This window comes from Odontesthes bonariensis, chromosome 12 (assembly GCF_027942865.1).
Source record: "Odontesthes bonariensis isolate fOdoBon6 chromosome 12, fOdoBon6.hap1, whole genome shotgun sequence".
NCBI classification, from domain to species: Eukaryota; Metazoa; Chordata; class Actinopteri; order Atheriniformes; family Atherinopsidae; genus Odontesthes; species Odontesthes bonariensis.
In genome coordinates this window covers 5,231,001-5,256,608 of record NC_134517.1, presented here as the reverse complement: position 1 = coordinate 5,256,608, position 25,608 = coordinate 5,231,001, and the positions used below count along the sequence as shown (strand labels likewise).

The following is a 25,608-nucleotide window of genomic DNA, read 5'->3' as shown; positions in this document are numbered from 1 at the left end:
ATGGCAATATGAAGAGTACTTTGAGTTTTAAGCGCACTGGAGGATCTTGTTGTGGTTGGCCTTAATTGCCACCGATCCATGCGAGTATCCTCTCATATTATAGATGCAAACTTAAGTATCTTTTGTTTGCTCCAGCCCAGGTGTTTACTGTCTGGGAGCCATAAATACAAACGATATTTAGAAAAATGATGCCAGGCCGTTTGTTCAGCTTTGATATGTTGTTTATTACCACTTAACATCCTGCAATTATTTGCATATGTTACAACAGGTTAAATGTATGTTTCTTCACCTAAACTTGAGATTAGGCCATTAAGTAACTCAAAACTGTTTTGAATTGATGAGCAAAACGTTTGTCAGTATCTGGAAATGCTTTCTGGCTTTTGACCGGGACCACAGATTCTGTTGCCAAGGCCTGCTGGAGAACAAGTGAACACCTCTGTTTTGGACCTGGGAAACTATAGCACAACGATCATAGAAGTTCCTTCAGTGGAAACTACCCTGGTATTAAAGGTAGGTGAACTTGCGGCTAAAAGTGTCCAGATATGCCAGTAGTGTGACGTTGTACTCAAGCCAAAAGATCACATCTGCGTAGAAGCACACTTTTAGATATTTTGATGTTTGGGGTGTATAATATTTACCATGTTGACCATGTTAATTTTGTATGTTGGCTAAATGCCACTATTAGCATAGAGTGCAGCTAAGGCTGCACTCTATGCTAAACCCACAACATGGCGTGTTGCATGTTGGGACAGGAGTATTCTACCATGGCTATCGGGTTGTCTTTTCTTTTGTTTTGCTTAAAAAATTGTCAAAATAATCAAATGTGAAGAGAGGGATGAAGACCAGAAAATACATTGAAAAGGGACCTTACCAGGAATAACTGATGTGCCAGGGAAAGGAATATAGATAAGCAACAATTAAGACCCATACGCTGAACCTATTACTGACCCTGATAAACTTCCTCTTTTCAGCCTCAGACACATACTTTGAACCATGTTTTATGACTAATTGGATGCAGTTTCTGTGAGTTTAAATGTTATGAATCTGAAAGGAGCTTAAAAATAGTTTTGCAGTGGAAGGTGAATAGAATTTACTGTTTTAGAAGTGTTTGCCGAAATGTAACTCCCTTGAGAATCAACATCCTTTTTAGTCCGATTTTAAAACAAAACTGATTATCAAGTTCCATTATCATTGACATTATCAAGTCAGTGGCGGCAGATCATTTTTTGTTACATTTTTTTGCAAATATTGCAAATTTAACCCGCCCTGATATCAGTGGTGGACAGTAACGGAGTATATTTACTTGAGTACTTTACATTTTTTGAGTATGTGTACTTTAATTGAATATTTGTTTTTTCGAAACTTGACTTTCACTTCACTTCATTTCAAAGACAAATATTGTACTTTCAACTCCACTACATTTGTAGGAAGCTTGTTGTTACTTGTTCCTTTTAGGCTTTGTAATCCGCTGTTGCTGTTTTTCTTTCCTAAAATTGATTGGCCACACCAGAGTGGTGTACGATTTGACCATGAGTGTTAAAGGGATAGTTCGCCTCTTTTGACATGAAGCTGTATGACATCCCATATTAGCAATATCATTTATGAACATTGACTTACCCCCCGCTGCGTCCTGTGAGCTTAGTTCCAGCTGAGTTTTGGTGTCCACGAAGCTAGTCCGGCTAGTTGGCTGGGGCTTGAAAAATAAGGCGTCTTGCTTCTCAAAAAAATATGCGTTCAAAAGAGTAATACATTTGCATCACAAAATCGTTTTGCATGAAAAAGTCAGACCTCATTTCGCTTGGCGCTTGATATCAGTGCGTCCAATGTAAACTGTGCAGACCGAGCACTCCCCTGCTTCCGAGCAGCAAACACCGTAACAGGTGCAGCTATCGCTAGGTGGCTTGACGCATTGATATCAATGGAGGCAAAAATAGCGCCAAGCGAAGTGAGGTCTGACTTTTTCATGCAAAACGATTTTGTGATGCAAATGTAATACTCTTTTGAACGCATATTTTTTTGAGAAGCAAGACGCTTTATTTTTCAAGCCCCAGCCAACTAGCAGGACTACCTTCGTGGACGCCAAAACTCAGCTGGAACTAAGCTCACAGGACGCAGCGGGGGGTAAGTCAATGTTCATAAATGATATTGCTAATATGGGATGTCATACAGCTTCATGTCAAAAGAGGCGAACTATCCCTTTAATACTGACTCAAGTATTGGAGTTGAGTACTTTGTCCACCACTGCCTGATATATCCACATTCACATTCTCTAAAGGTTTTGCATGAATTGTCATAAAACAAATGATCAGAAAAAGGCTCATTTTAAGCTTATGACAAAACATTAAAAGTGTAGTTTTCTGGGGATCCTAAATATTTGGTCCAATTTCACATATTTAATCACCAAAATCATCAGATATTCCTCTTATTGAGATACAGTAATAATGTTGTGTGCAATATTTCACTTTTATCAATGACAGATTTGACATATCTCAAACCTATAGCAATACAGCTAACTTGACTAAAAACCTAATTTCATATCAGCTCTGCTGTAATGTTCTTATATCATTATTATTATTTTTTTAATTTAAAACTGTTTTACCATCAGTAATGATTCACCTATTTGCTACTGCTAATCACAGTTTTACTTGAAGGAAAAACAAAAACAAAATTTAGGGCAAACAGGATATAAATGTAGACAGTAATCTTATACTTAAATCTTGGCTTTTACATTACTTACACTTTTACTACAAATATGTTGATGTACTTCTTCAAGATGGTGCCCTCAATGGATCCTTTGCCCTTCAAAGTGTTCCTTGGTTATATGGATTACCCCACTGAGGAAAATTATGTAGCAATGATGCAGATGCCTCTGCAGGGATCAACACAAGGTAATAAATATGTTTGTGTAGTTTGGAGACATGATTTAGTTTTTTTCTTTAATAGGTTACAACATTTTTTTATTTTTTTTATTGATTGTGTGCATGTGTGTGTGTATGACACAGAGGAGAGATACACGTGGCTGCTTGACCCTAAACATTTAAAGGGAAACACTGGATTGCACTATCTTGTGGTGAGGCCTATTGTGGGTCCTGGTGTAAAATCCATCAATGCCAGTTTATCTGTTACCCCCATCACATCCTCATGTAAATTTTGGAATGAATCACAATTGGACTGGAGCGATTCTGGATGCAAAGTAAGTGCAGTAATTCAGTCTGCCCCTCATGGTGTCGTACTTTGTCCAAACTTTTATGACAATAAAGGTGGTTCTTTTTAAAGGTTGGTGTGAAGACCTCACATTTAGTCACACAGTGCCTCTGCAACCACCTGACCTTCTTTGGGAGCTCTTTCTTTGTCACTCCCAATCTTGTGGACCCATCACGCACTGCAGAACTATTTGCGACGTTTGCTGAGAATCCAGTGGTTGTGTGCTTTGTCGGGGCGCTCTTTGTTACTTATCTCTTGGTGGTTGTGTGGGCGCGACGAAAAGACATCCAAGACACAACCAAGGTAAAGTGTCTCTCCAGCATCTACAATTTGTGAAAAACAAGGAATGATTATACTAAAATGTCCTTGGATTTGGTAAAGAATTTTCCTTCATCCGTAAAAGAGTTGAGATTCGGGATAAAATGTAGATAAAAACAGAACGATTTGCTCATGTTATAAACCATCATGTAAAAAAACCAGAACAGGTATGCAGCACTGAGTTTCGGCTGTGTCCCTACACACAGTGTTGTCTCCAGATTTTCTGCATCTTTTAAAGACATTTTGCACTGTAGATGATGGAACATTGAATGGCTTGATAAATGTAGGTAAAAGAACATTTTCTGAAATAGCTCCACAATTTGTAAGTGCAGTTTTTTTCCAGATTGTTTTCTTGTCTTTACTTCTTCTAAAGTGCTCTTTCGTGAGTGGACTCGTTGACTACTCATAGTGCTTTTAAACTAAATCAAAATCAAATTTGATTTGATTTAAACTACAAGCCTCATTCACTCTCTCATACAGCACTTCTTAGATTTACAGTATTACAGGCTACGCAGTGCTGTTTCTTCCAACTTTATTGATATATTTGGCTGTCATCAAATTCAAGATTTTCATGAAACAGTAAAATCTCCCACTTTCAACATTTGATGTTTTTTCTTTTATAATCTATTTCTGAATAGGATATTGGTTTATAAGATTTGCAAATTCTCTCTATATTTTACACATCAACCATCTTTTTTGGAATTGGGGTTTTATTTATCTATCTAGTAGTAATTCATGTATTTTTTAATTAATTCTCTCATTCAATAAATTTAATATTTTCTTGTACCTTTTTTATTTTTATTTCTTTTTTACTGACTTGTGAACAGGTGAAGGTGACAGTGTTGGAAGACAATGACCCAATGGACAAGTACTGCTATCTGTTGAGTGTCAGTACTGGGCATCGTATAGGAGCCTCCACTTCCTCTAAGGTCAGAGTTCACAGACATTAAACATAAAAATATTGGAATTAGAATAAACCTTTTTGTTCTTCTTAAGGAAGATGCTGCAGTGCAACCAGGATTCTCCAGGAGGTGCTTGTCCCTCTTTAAAAAACACACAAAAAATTATAAATACACTAAATGATCAGGACATCTGTGTGGTTGGTGTCTACAGTGGATTATTGGCAAGTGTAAATCAGCATATAGCAGTGATAAAAATGCTTATTATGTTCATGCAGTAGACCTGCATAAGGAGAAACTGTGGTACTAGCCATGCAGCTGAGCATCTACCTTCAATCAAAGTTATGATAATCTCCCAAAGCAGGTGAAGGCTAAAAGAAGACTGAAAAGTGTTTTCACATTGTATTTTTCTTAGTTTGCATTGCAAGTAGAATGTAGAAGTAGAATGAAAAAGGCTAGATGGGCAGTTTGAAAAATTGACAGTTTGAAAAATAAAGAAAAACTGTAAGAAAAGTATAAAATCAAACATTTAAAAGAGGCTAATGCCTTTTGGAATGAGTGATGTGCACTGAAAAAGTCCACATATATCTCAAAAGAATACATATAAAATATCCACTTCATCTTTAACTGAACACCTTGTAGACATCTACAAATAAACAATTTGCTACGTTATTTACAGTGGTTGACCGGGTGCCCAAACTTTCACATACCAATATATCGGCTCATAATTTCATTGCCAAACAGCCTTTCCCATAAACTGGCACTTTCTGTGCTCTGCATAACTTTTTAATATCAAAATACCTACTTTAGCTGGCAAACACAGCAAAACATTAACCAAATGAAGAGATCTGAATCTCCATCAGGGCTGATGAAGAGCTGAACAGGATTCAAAAAGGTGAATATTTAAGTTTGATATCAAGGTGAAAATGAAGGCTTCAGAAAAACTCTGCTGTTAAAAACACATGTCAGTTGTTCATATGACAATATTTCGATGTAATGTCTGATAATGTAATGTAGGTAGCAATGTACATATGAAATGTCTCATGTGGTGGTTCCAAGACAGGGGCAAAGTCTCACTCTCTGCAGCTCACACTCTGTGACTTTGCCCAGTCAAGAATTATAAACTGTCCTAAGTACAGTATCTCAGAAAGACGCGACTGTCAGAAACTGGTCAAACACAGCCTGCAGGATTCCTTCATGTTGTCAAAGCTTACAGGATTGTTCCCAGGGAATTAGTGGTAATTACTGGACTGAACTCCAATTCTTTGTACGTTGTAGCTCTCGGCACAGTGAGAGTAAACACAGTTCTACTGGCAATGGGAAAAAAAATGATAAGCTTGCTTTAGCAGGTGTACACACATTTTAAAAAATGCTTAAACATCCTACTTTTGGTGTTGAACTGTTTCAGGTTGTTATAACTATTCTGGGTGCAGAGGGAAACAGTGAACCCCACCACCTGACTGATCAAAAGAAATGTGTATTTGAGAGGGGAGCGGTGGATTTGTTCCTGCTAATTACACCATTCTCACTTGGAGAGCTGCAGGGCATCAGACTGTGGCACGACAACTCAGGGAATCATCCTACCTGGTAGGAAAATTCAGAATTATTAGACACACACACGCAAATTGAATTGAAAAAAGATAATCTGCCTAATTAGACACATACAGTGTTAACATTACAATAAAAAGAGTGTGAATACAGTATTATTGGCTTGAACTTACAAAAAGCTTCTCATATTAGTTATTGTCAGGATAACATAGTCACTACATATATGTAGTCAAGTTGTTAGCTGGAGAGTAAGTATGGACTTGAATAAATGATACATTTTTTTTAACAACATTCTCAGGTTTGTTGGAAACATCATGGTGCAGGATTTACAGACAGAGCAGAAATGGCATTTTCTGTGCAATTCCTGGTTGGCAATAGACATGGGTGATTGCTGCCTCGATAAAGTCTTTCCTCTTTCAACAGAAATGGATTTGAAGAGGTTCAGGTAAGGTATAAGCATGGCAGTATTTACATACACAAGCACACCACTGAAGTCTGGAGGGTGAATGGGAAACAGAAACTGGGATTTTTCTTTTGAATTTGAATGACAAGAACACAAATCAAATGCAAATGAGATGCAATAGCTGGATTCGATTTAATTTTGAATATCAGCAAGTTTAATATAAGAAAAGTCTTTTTTTTCCCTTCAACTGTGAGTTACAATATTTAAGCTAAATACCCCCTCCCCCCATTATACTGTACTATTCAATCCGATACATTCCCTGCACTTACATTGCTATGTATCTGGTAACAAACCCATTCATAAACTATCTAAAGTACCCCCTCCATTAAAAATCTAGTTTTTTTTCATGTCTCACAATAGATATGAGCAAAGCCAACCATCAGTGCAGTAGATGGGCATTTCAGCTTTGAATCTGCAGAGCTCCACTCACAGTCTTTTAAAAGTGGTCAAACAGCTCACATGTTCCATGTGAAACATTGGAGGAACCAGTACTAACTACGTGCGGGTAGGGCCAAACTACAAGAAGTTAGCACAAGCCAGGTCGAGAAGCCTTTTGGTGTATTTTGCTCTTGTTATGAGACTGCAGATCTATCTATGACAGTAAATGCATGAAACCAGATTTCCCAAGCCTTAATTTCTTCCCCAAAGATGTTAACTACAACTAAAGCAGATTCAGTTTATTTGAAGATATCAAAATTCCAGAAAGGACATGGGACATGGCTCTGCAGTTTTCATTTTGGGGATGGACCTCAGCTCAATACGTTTGACCAAAACTAGTTAGTTTTTAATTAATCTACTAATTATTTTTTTCCAGTTACGTCTCCTGGCCAAAGTTAAAATGTTTTTAAGTCGTCATGACCTTGAGAAAGCCATCCATGCCCTAAAAAGTTCAAGGTTAGACTATTGCAATGCACTTTATGTCGGCGTCTCCCAGTCTTCTCTCAGTCGCCTTCAGCTTGTGCAGAACGCTGCTGCCCTTTCTGCCCTGTCTTTTAACCAACACCAACAGACGTGTGCACATCACTCCTGTTCTTAATTCCCTCCATTGGCTTCCTGTCCTTTATAGAATTGATTTTAAACTTTTAATGTTTGTTTTTAAAGCTCTTAACGGCCTCGCCCCATCGTATTTATCTGAGCTTTTAACAGTCCGCAATCCTGGTAGAGCTCTGAGGTCAACAAATCAATTTTTGCTGGAAGTGCCCAGGTCAGAATACAAACCCTGGGGTGACCGAGCCTTTTCCGTCGCTGCCCCCAGGCTCTGGAATAAGCTCCCCGTTGAGCTGCGTCTTATTTCGGACCTGGGTCTCTTCAAATCTAGGCTAAAAACCTACTTATTTAGGATTGCTTTTAATACCCAGTAGTATGATGACACTTTTATCTTATTTTATCTTATTCGATTTTGTTGTATTTTATTGCTTTCACTTTTCTTTTATTGTTTTTACTTATTCTTCTCTTTATTTATTACCTGCTGTAAAGCACTTTGGTACACCATAAAGATTGTCTTTAAAATTGGCTGTATAAATAAAGTACATTTACATTTACAAAACAGCTGAGTTTTAAAACTTACTGTAAAAAATTATGAAGCCTGACACTGTTCCAACCATTTATCCAGAAAACACCCTGAGTACAATGAAGCATGTCAGTCAATCAGTAATTTTATTTTTCTAAGTTGTTATAATGTCGCCCGGCTCTTATTAGCTCAGCCCTCCAGACACCCACGCTGACTTGCAGGCTTCTCTGACTAAATCAACCAGATCCTGACAGAGTCCTTGAGAGAACAGGGATCTTAGCCACGGGGCTCATCACTAAACAGTGACATGCTGACTCACTGGCTCCCAGGTATCACTGACTCTTTGCTTCTGGTGGCTTGAGTGCAGGAACTGCTAACAGAAGCGGAACAGAGAGAAAAGGCTTAGAAAAAATAAACTTCGCAGTTGACTGACATGCCTGTTTACGCTAGGCGTCCATTGTTCCGTCACGTCAACTTAACTCACCGGATTGGATGCCTAGTGTCGCCGTGTTGTAGATAGAACATAGGGTAGAATGGCTCCGGGGGAAAGTAAATAACTTGTGATTTTAACCAACCGAAGTTTCTCCCTCTAAAAATTTGAGTTTTGGAGGGAAATTAATGTGTATAAATCGTCAGCAATGGAACATTATTTCATATTGCACCATGGATCTGGATCTGCGAGCGAGGAGAGCTGCTATTGTGCTGCTGCTGATGATGCGACACAGGAGATCACCTAATTCTCCTTCTCGCTGCATCACCTGTCCCTGCACCTTTTCTCTGATTTAAAAATTAAACATGAACAAGACATCTTGTGAAAACATGGCCATGGGTGTGATTTGGTTCTTTTGTTGAAATGAATGCCTATCACAATTATTGATAACGTTTCATCCACTACTCCACCTCTGCCCATGAAAGAATTTGATGCACTGGATTGAACCTCTATTCCTTGATGGTCATTACTTTACTGCAAAAGTGGAGATGCTCGCCTGATGTTTTAGGTGTGTTTATTCGCCTACAATTGTTTTAGCACAGACATTCTGGCCACTGCTGCTGTTAATTTTGCCCGCAATAGCAATAACATGAGCAATACCCGAAACGTTCAGGGGTGAATAAACAAAGGGAAAAAAAACTACATGATCTACTGTCATTGGGTAACACACTACGTCTGCCATGGCAAATTTGCATAAACTTCGGCCGAGCCCAACATTTTGACGTGCCGCAGGTCCCCCGCTCGCCGTGCCGGAATCCCAGCATGCTTTGCGAGCACGGCGACAACGATCGGCCGGATTTCATTGAAAATGAACTGAATGCGTTGGATACGGCTTGCGTTGACGGAACAATGGACGCCTAGCGTCATACCTTCAATATCTTCCAGATAAATAGCTGGAACAGTGTCGCTCAAGAGGCCTGCGCTGACTCCCAGGTCTCCTTGACTCTGCCCAGCTTTTACACAGTCTGTGAGACTGGGGTAGCCATGCAAGCACCTTGTGAAAATCAAGTGAATGCAAGCTGGTGCTGTCATCAAAAACCTGGGAGCTAGGTTTGCATAGTCAGAGAAGGATCTGAAACTGGTGGGCCGGGCCACATTAACATATTTACACACCCTCTTTCTCTAAATGGGAGAAGATGGGACAGGCATTCCCTGTGTGATGTTAAGGCAATGAGAGGTTTGTTCTTAATATTTTTAAGAGAACAGATCAGTTTTTAGGGGATCGATGACGGCTGAAGTCAGACATAGATTACACTTTCAAAAATGAAAATAGTACAATAAAATCAGTTACTTTCATCTGATTTCATCTTTTTGCTTTTCTCTTCCAGTAATTTATTCTTCATGAAGACAACAAAGGATTTCAGTGATGGACACCTTTGGTACTCAGTGATCAGTCGACCACCAAGTAGCACCTTCACATGTGTACAAAGAGTGTCATGTTGTTTCTCTTTGCTGCTCTGTACCATGCTGACCAGTATCATGTTTTATGGGATCCCGGCAGACCCCTCTGACCAGGTCATGGACTTGGGTAAACTACCTTTTAATTACAGCTCAATGTACTCTACATTAATACTGTGGAAAAAGCCCTTTGTGTCACTGGTCTCACGCTGTCTCTCTTTTCAGGTCACTTTGAGTTTACCTGGCAGCAGTTCATGATTGGAGTACAGAGTTCACTAATTATGTTTCCAGTGAATATCCTCATTGGTAGTATCTTCAGAAACACAAATCCTCGGGAGACATCTTGTTGTCAGAGAAAAACAAAGAAAACAAATGCCCTCCAGGAGGAAAGCACTTCACAGACAGTTACCCCGAAGATGGCTATCAAATCTGACAAGAATGTTGATGCAACGGTAGACACAATCTTTGAGGCAGGTGCTTTCTGTTTTTGTGCAATATGAATCTACATATTAAAATTTTGCACTAAATATTTATTGTAAAATCTACTTGTGTTATTTAATAAATATTTTATGTAAAATTGTGTTTCATTGTATATGTTAAAAATTAGTTTTCAACATTTATGATAAAGTATTTAAATCTCTAATTAATCTGCAACATAATACAATTTGATGTATTGTATATAATTTTATAGCTGTAATTAGAAAAATATTTTGTAATTTGTCTCTTAGGAAATAACAAGAATTGCTCATTCACTATCTAAGATGGCAACAAGCAACATCCCATGCTCTGAGTTTGAGTCTGGACAAGAATCAGATATAAATGCTATCCTCTATAAAGTGGAAGACTTCATAAAAAAGAATTGGAAAACCAGTGACAAGGCCCTGTCTGAAACACAGTCTCAGCTGCCAGGTGTGCTCTGTTGTGGGAACTGTTCTTTTCTAGTATGGGTCAGATGGTAGTAAGAAAGCTGAAGCTCTATCCCTTTTTCTTCTCTACTTGACTGAGGATGATACTTTTTAAAGAGATAAAAAGCAGGGGTCTGATGCACTATCAAATACCAATTGGTATATCCACTGTGTTTAGACAGTGTGGAGAATGAATTGTTGTAGGGGACTGCCATGAAAAAAAAGCCTCCTGTTCAGGAGAGAAGGATACTACATGAAAATCCAAAATTAGGTGGGTAATTACATCAGAAATTGAACTATCCTTACTAAATAACTGACTTTTGGAATAAGCTTACTCTCGTAAGTGGCTATGCAGCACTACAAGTATGTGAAATTTAATTAAGAAATTGAATTATTCCACAGGGAAATCGCATAAGAAATTATGTAAAATATGATTACAATGTTTGCAATATTTGCATGACAGCTCCACCACACAGCTCCGCTTTGATGCCAATTTACAGTCACTTTTTTTACTGCATCCAAACATCATCACCCACCTTGATTGTGATTGGTTAGAGAGATTCAGACAAAGCAGACCCTTTTTTTCTCCTAACCCTAAATTAGGTTTTTTTGGTCCCAAACATTGGCAATTTCAAAGAGATAAAGGTCAAACATTGGTTTGGGAAGTCATATTTGTGCAGAAATAAGCAACCTGAACACACCAAAACATTTTCTAAAGAAATGTGACGAACAAGTCAGATGCAGCTCACCAAGTCTGACCTTTGTGCATTTTTAGAGAGCAGCGGTTGTGTGCGTCCTGCATCAGCAGTGGAGGGGATTCAAAAGAACAGCAACAAGACCCAGTACCTGTACCGGCAACTGTGTCACATTGATAAGGAGCTGAGTCAGCTGGGGCCCTCCAGCTTCCCTGATCCTCACAGTTACAGCCAGACCCTTCAGCAAGTCAAGGGCATAAAGAGCTTCCTTGAGGATCAGCTATTACCATCCATCTGCATCGACCTAGATGAACCTATATCTGACAAGTACAAATGATGCTCATTAAGGATAACCACACACTTTTTATATTTAGGATTTTGTGGAAATTACCAGAGCATTTACACATATAGCATAGTTCTTATTTTCTGTTTTCTGTGCTTTTTCCCTTTATTGTATTTTATTTATCATTATCTTTTTTCTCAACACAGTCAACAGAGTTTTGAGTGTGTCTAGTAGTTGACCGTGCTGTGGTAGATTTCCTTTTAAAATTTCATATGAACACCATTTCATTGAATAATAATAAGAAGAAGAAAAAGAAGAAGAATAAAGGCATTGTTTCACTCTTCAGTCACAGGTCCAGTCGGGCAGATGTCACTGCTACTGATGGCGGTCAGAAAAGAAGGGTGTGCTGTCGTGGGGGGCTACCTTGGTGGTTTATCTTTGTTGGCTGGCTTCTGGTGCTTTCAACTAGTCTTGTATCAGGATATTTCACAATGCTGTATGGGTTGAAGTTTGGGAAGGAACGCTCTATAAGCTGGTTGGTATCCATGATTGTCTCCTTCTTCCAGAGTCTTCTTCTCATTCAGCCACTGAAGGTGAGGAGATGATTTGCCCTCCACAACAATACAGCATGACCAGTAGATTCATAACATTCTTTTTTAATCTGTTCTTAAAAGCTTGGTGTCATAGTTGTCGTAGTTGTTTCATTTTCTCAGACTATATGTTTAATGTGCAGACTTTTAATTTGTAATCTGTATTTATTTTTGCATCCTACTACAGGTGGTTTGTCTTGCAGTCTTCTTTGCACTGGTAATAAAAAGAGTTGATGAGGAAGATTTAAAAAACGTGGGTTTTGTAACAGATAACAAAAATCAAGGTAATGTGTAAAAACACCCAAAATGCACTTTGTCTGTCCCAAATGATAAGAACTATTAAAACATATAACGGCACCCTCAGGTGATTTTAAAGGTCAAATAAGCAGACGAGATGTCCGTTATTATGAGCCACCTCCTCCTGCAGACATTAAGAGAATGAAAAGGAACAAGATTATGGAGCAGAAAGCCTATGCTCTCCTCAGGGAGATTTTAGGTGAGTATGCACTCTTCTTTGATATTACTGAGCTTTTATCTGTGAAGATTTGCAATTTGGCCAGACTATTAACAATTCAAGGAAATCCATTAGGAACAGCATTAGGTTAATAGAAAAAAGATCAGAGTGAGAACACTTTATATGGCTGATCTCTACTTCATTTTTTTTTCTACCAAATTAATTTGTTCCTCTGTCACTGTAATTATATGAGAGCCTTTATGATATAGCTGGAAGAAAAACAGAAAATATACAGATTCGTCCTTTACCACCTAATTGTAATTGAATGGTGAAGAGAGATGATCATTTAGTGATGCCCGTGAGCTACAGAGAGGTACAGAGCAAACTAACAAAGACACCTTGGAGCAGTACAGATAGGGGAGTTGGAGTGGAACGAGAAAGACAAGTGAATAAAAGTCGGATTCAGTTTGTGAACATAAATTGCTTCCAAAAGGAAAACAATGTGCCGTGTAACTAAAAACTAGTAAGAATTGGAGTAGAATTTTTGCTGAATTTAAGAGGATGTTGCCGCTCAACCCACATGACTGGAGTAAAACTGATCCCTGGAGCAGATCCAGATGAAATGGATTTAACTTGTTCTTTGACCTGTTTGGATGTAGTACTGGACTTCAGTAACTAACTAAAGAAGCTAAATTAAGGGTTGTGTTCTCACTTTTGCTTGTTTTTGTAGTGTGGGTTTTAAGATGAGTTAGGTAATCCCTTTAATTTGAATATACTATATTTAGACCAGGTATGAGGTAACCACTCCCCCCAACTGGTGTCCAACTTTATTTTAAATGCCTGGGATATTACCCTGCTACAGAAATGGAACCCACCATGGGGCCTGCTCACAGAATTTGGTTTAGTAAGGTTAGTTTTGTATTAGTTTGTGCATTTGTTTGGCTCAATGATCATGGTTGGCTTTTATGATTGATGTGAAAATGCTTTTCATTCTGTTAATGTATTCTTTGACTTCCGATTGCTCTGTTAACAAATGTGACCTGCAATGTGCTATGTGAAGATTTATGTTTTATTGTATTAATCCAAAAGTCCAAAAGATAACCACATACAGTCCATTATGGCTACACAGCTGCCTTAAACAGTGTCACCATCAATTTATGATGAAATTGAAGCACTGGATGTTCAAGCCCCTACACATACTAATGGTATATAAATGTGTTGTGTTTTGCAGCCTACATGGGGTTCATGTGGATGTTGCTGCTGGTGGCATATGGCCAGAGAGACCCCAATGCCTTTTTCTTGAACCAACACATTAGGGAAAGCTTCACTAAAGATGTCTCAGACAGCATGAGCCTTCAAGATGTGTTCACTTGGGCCAGCACCTCTCTACTGACAAACCTCTTTGGAAAATATCCAGGTAGAACTTTATCTCAAAGCTGTATACCCAAACCGTATACACCGTATAACCGTATATATGTAGAATGCTGCTTTTCTTCTGTCATTGTAAGCCAGAACTGTTGTGCTTTAAAGTAGACAACTGCTTTGTTTCCATTTTTTTTCATGTCATAAAAGCTTGTCAAAGGGCTTTATTCAGTGAAGCAAAACACTGAGGTAGATTTGTAAAGCTTTGTGTCAAAGCAACTTTGACAGTGTTTCTGTCCTCATATGCCAAACGACTGTTGATGTGAAAGCTATTAACAACCTTGGATGCTGTCCAGAAAAGCTTATTTTTGGCAACTATCCAGTGAAATTAAACAGTATTCAATTCCACATAGTGGCAACAGAATGCTTTCAGGATTTAAAATCTTGTTGAGTTATATTTTTAGTATTACATGATGGTTTAGCTTTCATTTTGGTTTCATTAAAGTCCTTCAGGTATGCTCATACCAGATTAAACAATAATTCGTTATGCCAGATGGTGCCACATCATGTTTTATATGTTCCGACTTGAGCTGTCAGTTTCCGCCATCTGGAAATTTGTAATTGCACAAAGTACCTTGATCTCTTTTTTTCCCTTTTTTTCCCCATTTTCTCTGAATACATTTGATTAAAGTTGTTGCAAGACGAGACAGGCTAGACGTTCCATGCTTTTATATAGTATGAGCATTCAAGTCTTAGCAAGTAAATCTGTCTGCAGTGTGCAAGCATAAAAGCACAGGGCTTTACAGTGCAGAGAAAATAACTAGTGCAGTGGAGTATAAAGAACATACACTGATCAACCACAGCATTAAAATACTCACAGATAAAGTAACTGTGCATCTTGCAATGACGCAATGTTGGTCTGGATTTACTCAATATTGACTAGGTAGTCATAATGTTATGGCTGGATAACAGCATAGTACCTGTGATAATGATGTACATGTAAAATTCTGTGACTCAGGATTTATTACTGATGGAAACTCGAAGCTGGTGGGTAACGCCCGTCTTCGTCAGTTGAGAGCACAGAAGAACTCGTGTCAGATTGCAGACCCCATGCTCACATTAGTGCCAGACTGTCATGCTTCGTATTCATGGGAGGTGGAAGACATGGGCTCCTATGAACCTGGCTGGAACCACACTGTAACAGATAATATTTCTGCAAGCACTTCCAGTTCCTGGAAGTACCAGACACAGGCTCAGCTCAGGGCTCGCCCTGTCTGGGGCAAAATGGTGCTCTACAGGGGAGGGGGCTTTGTAGTGGAGCTTGGCCCAGATTTACCAAATGCAAGCAGGTATGTACAACAGCACACTGAAGTGGATGTGTTAATGTGTGTGCAGAAAATATTTTCTGTTCGCATTATACGTATTCATCATGTATGTTTTGGCTGGCTGGAGCTTTTACATTTCAACATATGTATTACAGTTAAAATGAGGAAGACAAGCATGACCAACCCTTAAAATATTCATTTTTCATCCACAGCACACTGGAGTATCTTTTCAGAAATAAGTGGCTGGATATGTACACAAGGGCCATCTTTGTCGAGTTTACGGTTTATAATGCAAACGTGAACCTCTTCTGTATTGTCACTCTTTTGATGGAGACCTCAGCAGTAGGTAAGGAATGCTGTCTTGAAGGATGGCAGAAGGATCATTTCCTTGAGAATTAATGATATCAGATTTAAATTTTTTGATGCAATTACAATCTGAGCACATGTAAATGTATGTAAATGTATATCAAATGTTTTGTCTTATAAGGAGCATTTCAGTTCTACAGTGAGCTCCAGAGTATTCGCCTTTACCAGTCAACAGATGGTCTTTACTTCTTTGTCATGGCTGCTGAGATCATTTATATGCTTTTCGTCCTCTATTACATGGTCCTGCAGGTAAATACTGATATAACTATAGTATTCATGTTCCGTTAATAGGTCAATGTGTCTTCTGTTTTTTGTACACACATCCGTTCAAAGTCCATCATTTAAGCAGTGTTCACTGACACACGGATGTCAGGGCCCATTATACAGTCACAGTAGGATTTATTAAACTTTATGATAATATGCAGTCTACATCAGCTTTTGTAGGCTTCTCACAGTTTATTTTCTCTGCATCCTGGAAGCATATTAACATTTTCATTTTCTGAAACTTAGTGACAAAATCACAAAGTGGCCAATCTTATATTTCAATATCTTTTGTGATTGTGTTGTAGTTATGTGTTTTGACAACAGCATTTTTGATGCCTATAGACTGCTCCCCTGATTAAAGAAAATAAAGTGGAAACAAGACCCTTTTTTCCCCATACAGTAAAATCACCATTCAGTGATTAATGCAGGTCATACAAACAGTGGAAAGTAAGCTCCCATGAGTGTGCCATTATATCCCATTATTTTTTGTGACTATTTCAGGTTTGTATTTTTTGAAGATATTCAAAACTGTACTCACAATTCAGGAGTGCCATTATTCTGACCAGGTCTTTACTTTTTGATTTCATGGACAGTCTTTTTTGGGAAAAACACAGCATTTATTAAGACAAATTAAGTAATTTCTCTGGAAATCCAAATGCAATGATGCATTTAATGATGGTTTTTGCTGGATCGAATAGCATTAATCTTCTGTCATTTGCAATATTCTACTATGTTTTTTGTCTAGTATAATTATGTGACATAACTAAATAATGTTTTTCCACTTTCTTGAAGGGCTATTTTTATGCTCATGAGAGTCCACCATTAACTGTAATTTAACTATAATGAGACAATAGGCAACTATTTTGTGTCCTCCCTCGCACCGGTTATATGAGCAAAGAGTAAATGACAAACATGATAAAGGAAATATGTTTAAATACATGCACACCCTGTTGAAGTTCACTGGGAAGCTTTCGAATTGGAGCCACAAGGAGATGAGCAAAACTGCTTTTGTGCAGCAAAAAAACCCAACATATTTCCTCTTGTATTGCTGCCTAGATCTCAACAAATTCGTTGGCATCTACACAGTCTAGCTCCTGTTGCATATCATATGACAATTTATACTCTTTTCTTTTCCCGAAAGGGCAAATCCCTGAAGCAGCAGCGCTGGGTTTACTTTAAAAACAAGTGGAACCTTCTGGAGCTGAGTATCATCCTACTGAGCTGGAGCGCCTTGGCTGTCTTTATTGTTAAGACCGTGCTTGGAAATCGTGATATGACCTACTACCAAAAAAACAAAGACCAGTGAGACCATCATACACTGTGTTCTGCACTAAACTGAACTTATCAATACGTGGTAGGACTTCAAAATGGTTATAACTTTGCTCCAACTTTTGATCACTAATATCCTTCCATGCAGATTTGCCAGTTTTCATGAGACAGCCACAGCTGACCTAATGCTCCAGTATCTCATCGCCTTCATCGTCCTGTTTGCCACTGTCAAACTGTGGCACCTGCTCAGACTGAACCCAAAGATGAACATGATCACAGCTGCACTGCAGCGAGCCTGGAGCGACATATTCGGTTTTCTTCTGATCATTGTCATCGTGTTCGTGGCGTACTCCATTGCAGTGAGTGTCCTACGGCTTTACTAAGATCCATCCCTTTGCAAACATCAGTATTACCTGTCATTAGGATGGTATTACAGTACTGGGAGCAAAAAATAAGTTAGCCTCTTCTCTGCAAAATGCTGCTGAGACAATTGAAACTAAGGGATGAAAACATTTAAAATTATTCTGCAAAATAAAGTCTCTTAAGAAAGTATTAATACCTATTCACTTTTTGTTCCCTTCATTGTATGAAAGATTTAATTTGCCTATTGATAAAATGTATATATTTACCTATTAAAATACTATTGTCAATAACTAACATAATAATAATAATAATAATAAAGTAAATGTTAAAACACATTTTTTGCAAAGTTGTTAAAATTCAAAACTAAAATATCTAATTTGAGACTCTTAAACAATGTTTTACAGAAGCTACTTTGTGACAGATTAAGTTTTCTTTGGTATGTCTACGAGCTTTGAATACTGGAATTTGGGCAGTTTATCTCCTGTTTTCTGCTTGTTCTTCATGGCTCGGTTCTGTTAGATTGGATCGGAGGTGTCTGTGAACTCCATGTAAAGGTCACTCCACAAAGCCAATATTGAGGTTTCATATGTTTGTATGTCCTTTGGTGAGGATACTAAAGTCCTCGAATGAAGGTTACAAATGAGCTTTTAACAATTTCAATTCAAATATAATGGATCCATGTAGGGACAAAAGTAAACCCTACGGTCAGAATGGCCTGAAAATTAACTCCACACTCATGGTAATAGTGAAAATTTTTTTAACAAACAAAATTGTTTTCCTCTATTGCCAATCCCAGGATAAAGAGGCCTTTTATTGTTTCTGCTTGTTTAATGTTGTCTGTTCAAGGGCCAGTGCGGTTTTGTTTTCCTACAATGCACCAAGTGTAATTCTCTTTCTCAATATTTTTCTTCTAAACTTCTCGAAAAACAGTATGTACAATGACTAATTCCTCAGACTACTCTCACCAAAAATTGTGAAATAAGAATCTGTCCACACGTCTAAAATGCAGTAGTTTCACGATCCAGGCTTCAAAATTGTGATGCGTTTTCTGGAAAGCAGTATTGCATCACACGATGGGAACTGCAAACAATGAGTATAGAATAGCTGAAGTGTAAAAGTGATGTAACTGTGGAAAATATTCTGTTGGCTGTATTTGAACCAGCAATCATTTGCTTGAAGGTAAAACTGTATTTTTGTCTTAGTTAAAGGGGAAGTTCGTTTTTTTTTTTTAAACCTGGACTTTATTTCTGGCATAAAATACGTTCATCTACTCACCGATAACAGTTTGGTGAAAGTCGGCGTCCTGCACTGTTAGTTCAAAGCTGCCGTGTTGTTGTTAATTGGGGGCTATCGGGGGGCTTTCTACACACGCGTCTACTGGGATGACTTTATCGACGCACACCGCTGCACCACAGCTCATTCACTCCGGTCAGGACTTCCATCGTACTCAAAGTTGTCGTCTACGTCGTCAAAATCTGATAAATATCCTGCCATGTTGCACAAAACTAGCAGAAGCAAACTCCGTGTGAAGTTAGCCGACGTCACCGAGCACGGAGTAAATAAGCTGTGCGGTGCGCGTCGTCCCAGTAGACGCGTGTGTAGAAAGCCCCCGATAGCCCCCAATAACAACAACACGGCAGCTCTGAACTAACAGTGCAATAGTACGCATTCATTCATTGGTCTTAAAGTATTGGTGAAATAAAGACAGATAATGCCTTATTTAGAGGCTGTCTTCTGAAGGACACCGACTTTCACCAAACTGTTATTGGTAAGTAGATGAACGTATTTTATGCCAGAAATAAGGTCCAGGTTTAAAAAAAAAACCCTCCCCTTTAAGGTTGACAACAGTTGACATCGTAAGACACGTCACAAAAAAGAATGAAAGTAAAGAACTGAAGACAAAAGATACAGCTATTGTTCAATTTTTGTGAAATTGAAACGTATTTATTTTACGATCTTTCATTGAATTGTGTTGTATTCTTTTATCCTCCTTTGTATATCACACCCTATATTGCATGTTGATGTGGTTGTGAACATTTTCTTAATATAGCCATGAATGTTGTTATCCTAATTTAATCTCAGTGTACAAATTCCTTCTGGTTTAAGATATAAATCATTTCATTCTTCTGCCTTCAAAGAGATCTACTCTTGTGCTGATTTAATGTCCATCTTCCTTCTAGAGCAATGTGATTTATGGCTGGAAGATTTCGTCTTACAAAACATTCACAGACTCTCTTCTGACCATCATCAGTATGCAGATCGGCATCTTTAACTATGATGAGGTGAGTGATCATTTTCTATACCCGCTTAATCCAATTTAGAATCGCGGGGGGCTGCAGCCTTCACTGCAGATCTTAATGCTAAACTCAGATTTTTTGCTGAGATCCGATTTTTTAGATCACATATGAAAGTGGCCTGAGTCTGATTTGAAAAAATCGAATTTGTGCTGTTCAGACTGTCATAAAAGAATTTCATATGAGTCACAAATGGGCTAAAAAGTCAGATTTGGCCCACTTTTTTCTGCAGTATGAACTTAGCCATGGTGTCCCAGAACCAAGCACTTTTTGACAAAAAAGAATAAACAATGATAATAATTGGGTCAGGGAATTTGGTGGTCTTAATGTCAGGTTCAAGGGTATCCAACTGTTTTAATGACAGCTTAAAATACAACTGGAAAAACATGGGGATTATTTCAGAATCCCTATCAAGTGGTGAAACTCATCTAGAAAACAGATTAGTTAGAATCTTGCTCGTCTTCTTTTTTTACTTTAAAGCTATGGTAGGTAATCCTAGAGAGCTAGCAAGAGAGCTAACAAGATTCGAAAGTGTCCCCTCCTCTAAGCTCCACCCCCCCCTCCCCATTCCGTCAGTGCTTCATCCAAAGCCGGTAGAACCGCATGCGCACACGGAGCAGGGAGCCGACAGAGGGGGGCGTAGGCAGAAAGCAGAGGCATCTGATTGGTTTGTCGTAGGCGCAACAGTCGGTCAGCTTTTTCTCAGTCCTGCAGCTGCCACAGAGGTCTGATTATTTTCGTCCCTTTTTCTAAATACATCTTGTATAGATTTCTCTCAGGACAGACGGACCATTTCACCCAGTATTACAAAATGTGTTTCTGAACAGGATTACCAACCATGCCTTTAAAGAAATAAGGGGGTTAACTAAGTCATCTTCACCGACTGACTCCATTTTGTCACATATTGTGACAATCCTCAACAGCTGAATGAAGGGAGAAAAAAAATTTTTTTTTAGGTTTGTATATAAAAGATTGACAGATGAGGGGTTTAATTATATTGAAAATATGAGTTTTGTGTGCAAACACCCTAACCCTAAAACTTTTTTTGAAAGCTATTTTGATTTTTCTTAAACTTTTGTCTTTATTTTGGGTTAAATCAAAGTCACGGTACCTGCGTCCACTTGTGTCCAAGCATGCAATGTCCCTCTGCACCCAATCATGTACAGCCCAAACATTTTAAACCTTGTGGCTAGTGTGCTCCAACAACCACGAGAACAACAACATGGATGCTTATTTTAAGGAGAGACTCTTCACTGATGCGGAACATAGTTTGATGAATTGATGAATCAGGCTTTAGGCACTGATTCATGTCTGAAAAATTGTGTGATAATGTTATGAATCAATCGTGTAATGAATAAGATTTTTGTTTATTTTTTTTGGAAAGGAATAATTTAAATTAATTCCCGTTTTCTAGGTGTTGGACAACAACCCCCTGCTTGGTGGATTACTCTTTGGTTCCTGTATTGTGTTCATCACGTTTGTTTTGCTCAACCTCTTCATTTCAGTGATTCTTGTAGCACTACACACCGAGCAATTGCACCATAAGGTAATGTATCAAAAATACCATACTTTCTTGTGCTGTCCCTCTTGTATGTGTAATTCAATGGTTTCGGCTCATATGGTGTCCTTATACTTTTCCTTCGCACTGGTACTTTATTTGTAACTTTTAAATCATCTCAAAGAAGTAATGCTCCTAAACTGGGGCTCTACGGATGACTGTGACATGAAATAAACATGTCATGTTTGACGCAGCTGTTTGCAAGTCACTTTAATAAATATGGGCTGGAAATTAACAATGGGAGCTCTACTAAATATATAAAAAAGTGTTTCTAAATCAGTCAGTGTTCATATAAAGTAGAGAACAACATAAATGAGAACAGTAACATCACATTGACCTTGTATACTGCATTCTCTGGTATACTGCATAATAAGGGAGGTTTATCTAAATTTCTAAATTCAAAATGTCAGAATTTTACTTAAGAACTATGACATTGTAAATTACTAAAAAAGATTTGGCCTCAAAAAATACTTTGGTTGTTAACACTGTCAGTCTGTCCAGAAATACCAGAATGGGGAAGTGATATCTTACCTGAGTATACCTGTAAATGGACCTCTAAGAGGATTTATGGAGTGCTTCAACAGTTAGTATTGCTCATCTGTGCTTTCCATGCCACGAGATTGTATGCTACATTAAAGGAGAAGTTCACTATTTAAGACCTTGAGTCCCAGTTCCAGCTTGTTTATCAAGAATAAGAAATGAGGAGACCATTTTCACAACAATAGCTCATTTCTATCCATTTTGGCTGTTTTCGTTGGTCCATCCTGCTGCTACAAACAGGGTTCCATTGGGCACTCTGTTCAATGTCCTTAAAACAATACTAATGTTAATTTTAAAGAAAAGGTCAACTCACCGGGTGGTTCTTGGATGTTCCTGTGTGTCCCAAAAAAAATTGCGTTGCAAAATAAAAGTTATTTCTTGCTTTATTTAGCATTTTGTAATCCAATTGTATTCCGTTTGGAAGACTTTTCACTTTCACTTTCACTGTCAGATCACTGCGCCAGGGTGAAACTCCCATCTGGTGGCCGGGAGTGGGCTAGAGCCTCAGAGTCAAATATAGAGCGGATGTTTACGTGCGTCGTGATTTAGCATGAAAAATGGTTCCTGAACAGCAAAGAACACGGATTACACGGATGGAAAACCATAAAATGCGCCGACATTTTTTTTTTTAATACCACTAACCACCCGGTGAGTTGACCTTTTCTTTAAAATTAACATTAGTATTGTTTTAAGGACATTGAACAGAGTGCCCAATGGAACCCTGTCTGTAGCAGCAGGATGGACCAGCGAAAACAGCCAAAATGGATAGAAATGAGCTATTGTTGTGAAAATGGTCTCCTCATTTCTTATTCTTGATAAACAAGCTGGAACTGGGACTCAAGGTCTTAAATAGTGAACTTCTCCTTTAAAGGCGGGGTAGGGGATCTTTTTCTGGAACAATTTTTTACATATTGCTTGAAATACTCTTCACACCCCCATTGCAACCAATTAATTAAAAGTTTTGACACAAATATGAAAAGTTTTAGTGGCCTCTAGAACGTACAATCTAGGAAAAACCGTCTATCAAACTGCAATCTGCTCCTCCCTCCCCCTCCTTCTCCCTGTGCGCGTACCCTGCTCCGTGAACGTCCAGAAGCTTGGCAGGAAGCTAAACTAGAGCCAGCTTGGCTAGCACTTAGCATTATTAAACGTATAGTTAGCATAAACTAAATACTAAATACGGCAACGATCGATGCTTGCTGTCAGAACAGCGCTCGTGCACCTTCGTGCTCGTGCGCGTTCATGTACTCTAGAGGCGTGCCTTCGGGGGAAAAGTGAAGAAAAGGGTTGGGACTTTTCACCTGTGTATTTTCAAAATGCAGCTTCACTGGACTCAAAATCCAGGATCTCCTACCCTACCTTTAACATAATATTCAGCTATTTGATTAAAGTAAAGCAGGCTTTACTACCTCCCCCTAATATTAAGCCGTAGGACACAGCAAGGCTACAAATCATATACAGTTAGAATATCTACAGTAACGAAAATTCCAGTGGTATCATGACACAGCAGTACAGCTAAAGTAGAAAAGTAGACAGTTTGTGAGTCTTAAAGATTGAAGGTTCCCATTTATGTGGCTGACAGTTAATTTAAAGCAGAGAAAGGGAAAGGTCTCCTCAAGTCAGGTTAAATAGTGAACAAAGGAAACTATTTATGTACACTTTAAACCTGCGAATGTTCCTATAAAAATATTAGTTTGTTTTCTAAAGCACTATATTGCAGCATTCCATCTTTACAACAGATGTAAATTTTTGCTAGAAATACAGACCAAAAATATCTGTGAAGAAACAGTTTTGGGCCAACATTAAAGGTTTGACTGTTGTCCTGTGGGTCTGTTCTGTACACATTGGTGCACAGCGCAAACCCCATTAGTTTTTCAACAAAGGCTGTAAAATTGCAATTTATCTGCAATTCCTTAAGATGGTCGCCTTCTAAAATGTGTAAAGTTAAATACATTAACTTGTCTCTACATTGATCTTTTGACACTGACTATTTTATTAGGTACATTCAGAAGTCCAGAACTTGCATTGATTGAAGCAAAATCCTGACTATCTGATCAAATTTTGACCAACATTCCATCTCGCCAGATTTCTTCTCTTCTCCAACTTCATTCTCCTCCTCAAAGTGAAAGTTGAAGGGTCACTGTTTTAACACGTGGAGGAGAGCCATTACAGGTAGCAAAAGAGCACCTGCAATGTCTCAAAACAGGATTTTCAGGGAGAGCACTGTACCAGATATCTGTTCGATGGTGGCTGCCAAATTAAAATCAGATTTTCAAACTTTTTTGGTCACACTTCAAATGTCATGTTAGCTGTTTTGCAGAATTTGTGGGAAAAGCTTGTGGAAAAAAAGCAGCGAAAGACCACATTTAAAAGCAAATCAGAATAACAATAAGCAGAATCAAACATCACATCGAAACCATTTGCACATGGGTCACATTCAGGAATACCTTCAGAGCAGCAGGGAGTTCCAGTCAGTTCCATCAAATTTAACAGATATACATTCTGACACTGTGGCTTTTATCCCAATTTGTTTGTGTTGATAGTTGTCTAAAGCATGGTCTGAATCATCTATAATTAAAGGGTGCAATCTGGAACAGGATTTTAAACACCTGTCTTTTTTACCCAGCATGACTTTTTTTAATTCACAAAAGTGCACTACAAAGGCAAAACATTCCCCCATTAAATACAGTAATTAAACTTCGCTCCCATAGTTTCAGATTTTGGTGTGTCAAATTGCATAAAAGGAAATAAATTAGTAAGAAAAATTTGAAATCAGTGGTCAGAAGTGCTCCTGACGCAATTTTGTGCTTAGTAGTCATCAAGAGTACCTGTTTCTTATTTCTTGTTCCTCAGAAAGAGATCTTTTATCTTTTCTTCCCCAGCCCTCAGAGGAGGAGGAGATCGTCGACATAATGCTGAAGAACATCTGCAATCTATTTGGCATCAGATATAAAGACAACAAAAAGTCACCAGGGGGCCGGATTTTAGTGGCAGCAGTCCCTTAGGAACAACAAAAATGTCCTTGATTTTTTCTCAACTGAAGTCAACACTTCTAAAAATTCTGACAGCAAAGTTGACCCTGAGAGATATAGCATAATTCTTAAATATTTTCATGTAATTATATCCAAAGATCCATTTATTCAAGCTCATAACTCCTCACTTGTTTCCTACATTGAATCAGAGCATTCTGTATTTGAGAATAATTTGTTGGAATGAAAATAATATTAATTTTGACTATATTTGATTTGCAAATACATTATTTTACTCCTCACCATGTTACCGAGGATGCACAAAAAAGATACATACTCCAGTATATCTTTCAGTAAATTGTATATGAATTATTTAAACTCTCCTACATAAAACTTTAGTTTGGTACAAAACTCTTTATACATTAATCAGTGTACTTAAATAGGTGTGGTGTGGATGAACTGAAATAAACATTTAATTCATTTAAATAAAAATGTGAAAAATATTCAACCTGCCGGTTTGTTTTGTTGCATATAATTATGT

At 38.2% G+C, this 25,608-nt stretch overlaps 1 protein-coding gene across 1 annotated transcript; it reads left to right on the top strand.

Moving 5' to 3' along the window:
- Positions 1–2,752: 2,752 nt before the first annotated feature.
- LOC142396331 (polycystin-1-like protein 2) lies at positions 2,753–25,103 on the top strand. The gene is made up of 21 exons (XM_075478929.1): positions 2,753–2,888; positions 3,003–3,193; positions 3,277–3,507; positions 4,350–4,451; positions 5,830–6,008; positions 6,268–6,414; positions 9,761–9,960; positions 10,056–10,304; positions 11,511–11,757; positions 12,060–12,306; positions 12,491–12,560; positions 12,638–12,799; positions 13,989–14,174; positions 15,138–15,468; positions 15,657–15,790; positions 15,932–16,059; positions 17,216–17,376; positions 17,492–17,702; positions 19,887–19,988; positions 21,415–21,546; positions 24,981–25,103. Exons 1-21 carry the CDS (start codon positions 2,753–2,755, stop codon positions 25,101–25,103), a joined length of 3,669 nt encoding a protein of 1,222 aa, XP_075335044.1.
- The last annotated feature ends 505 nt before the right edge of the window (positions 25,104–25,608 follow it).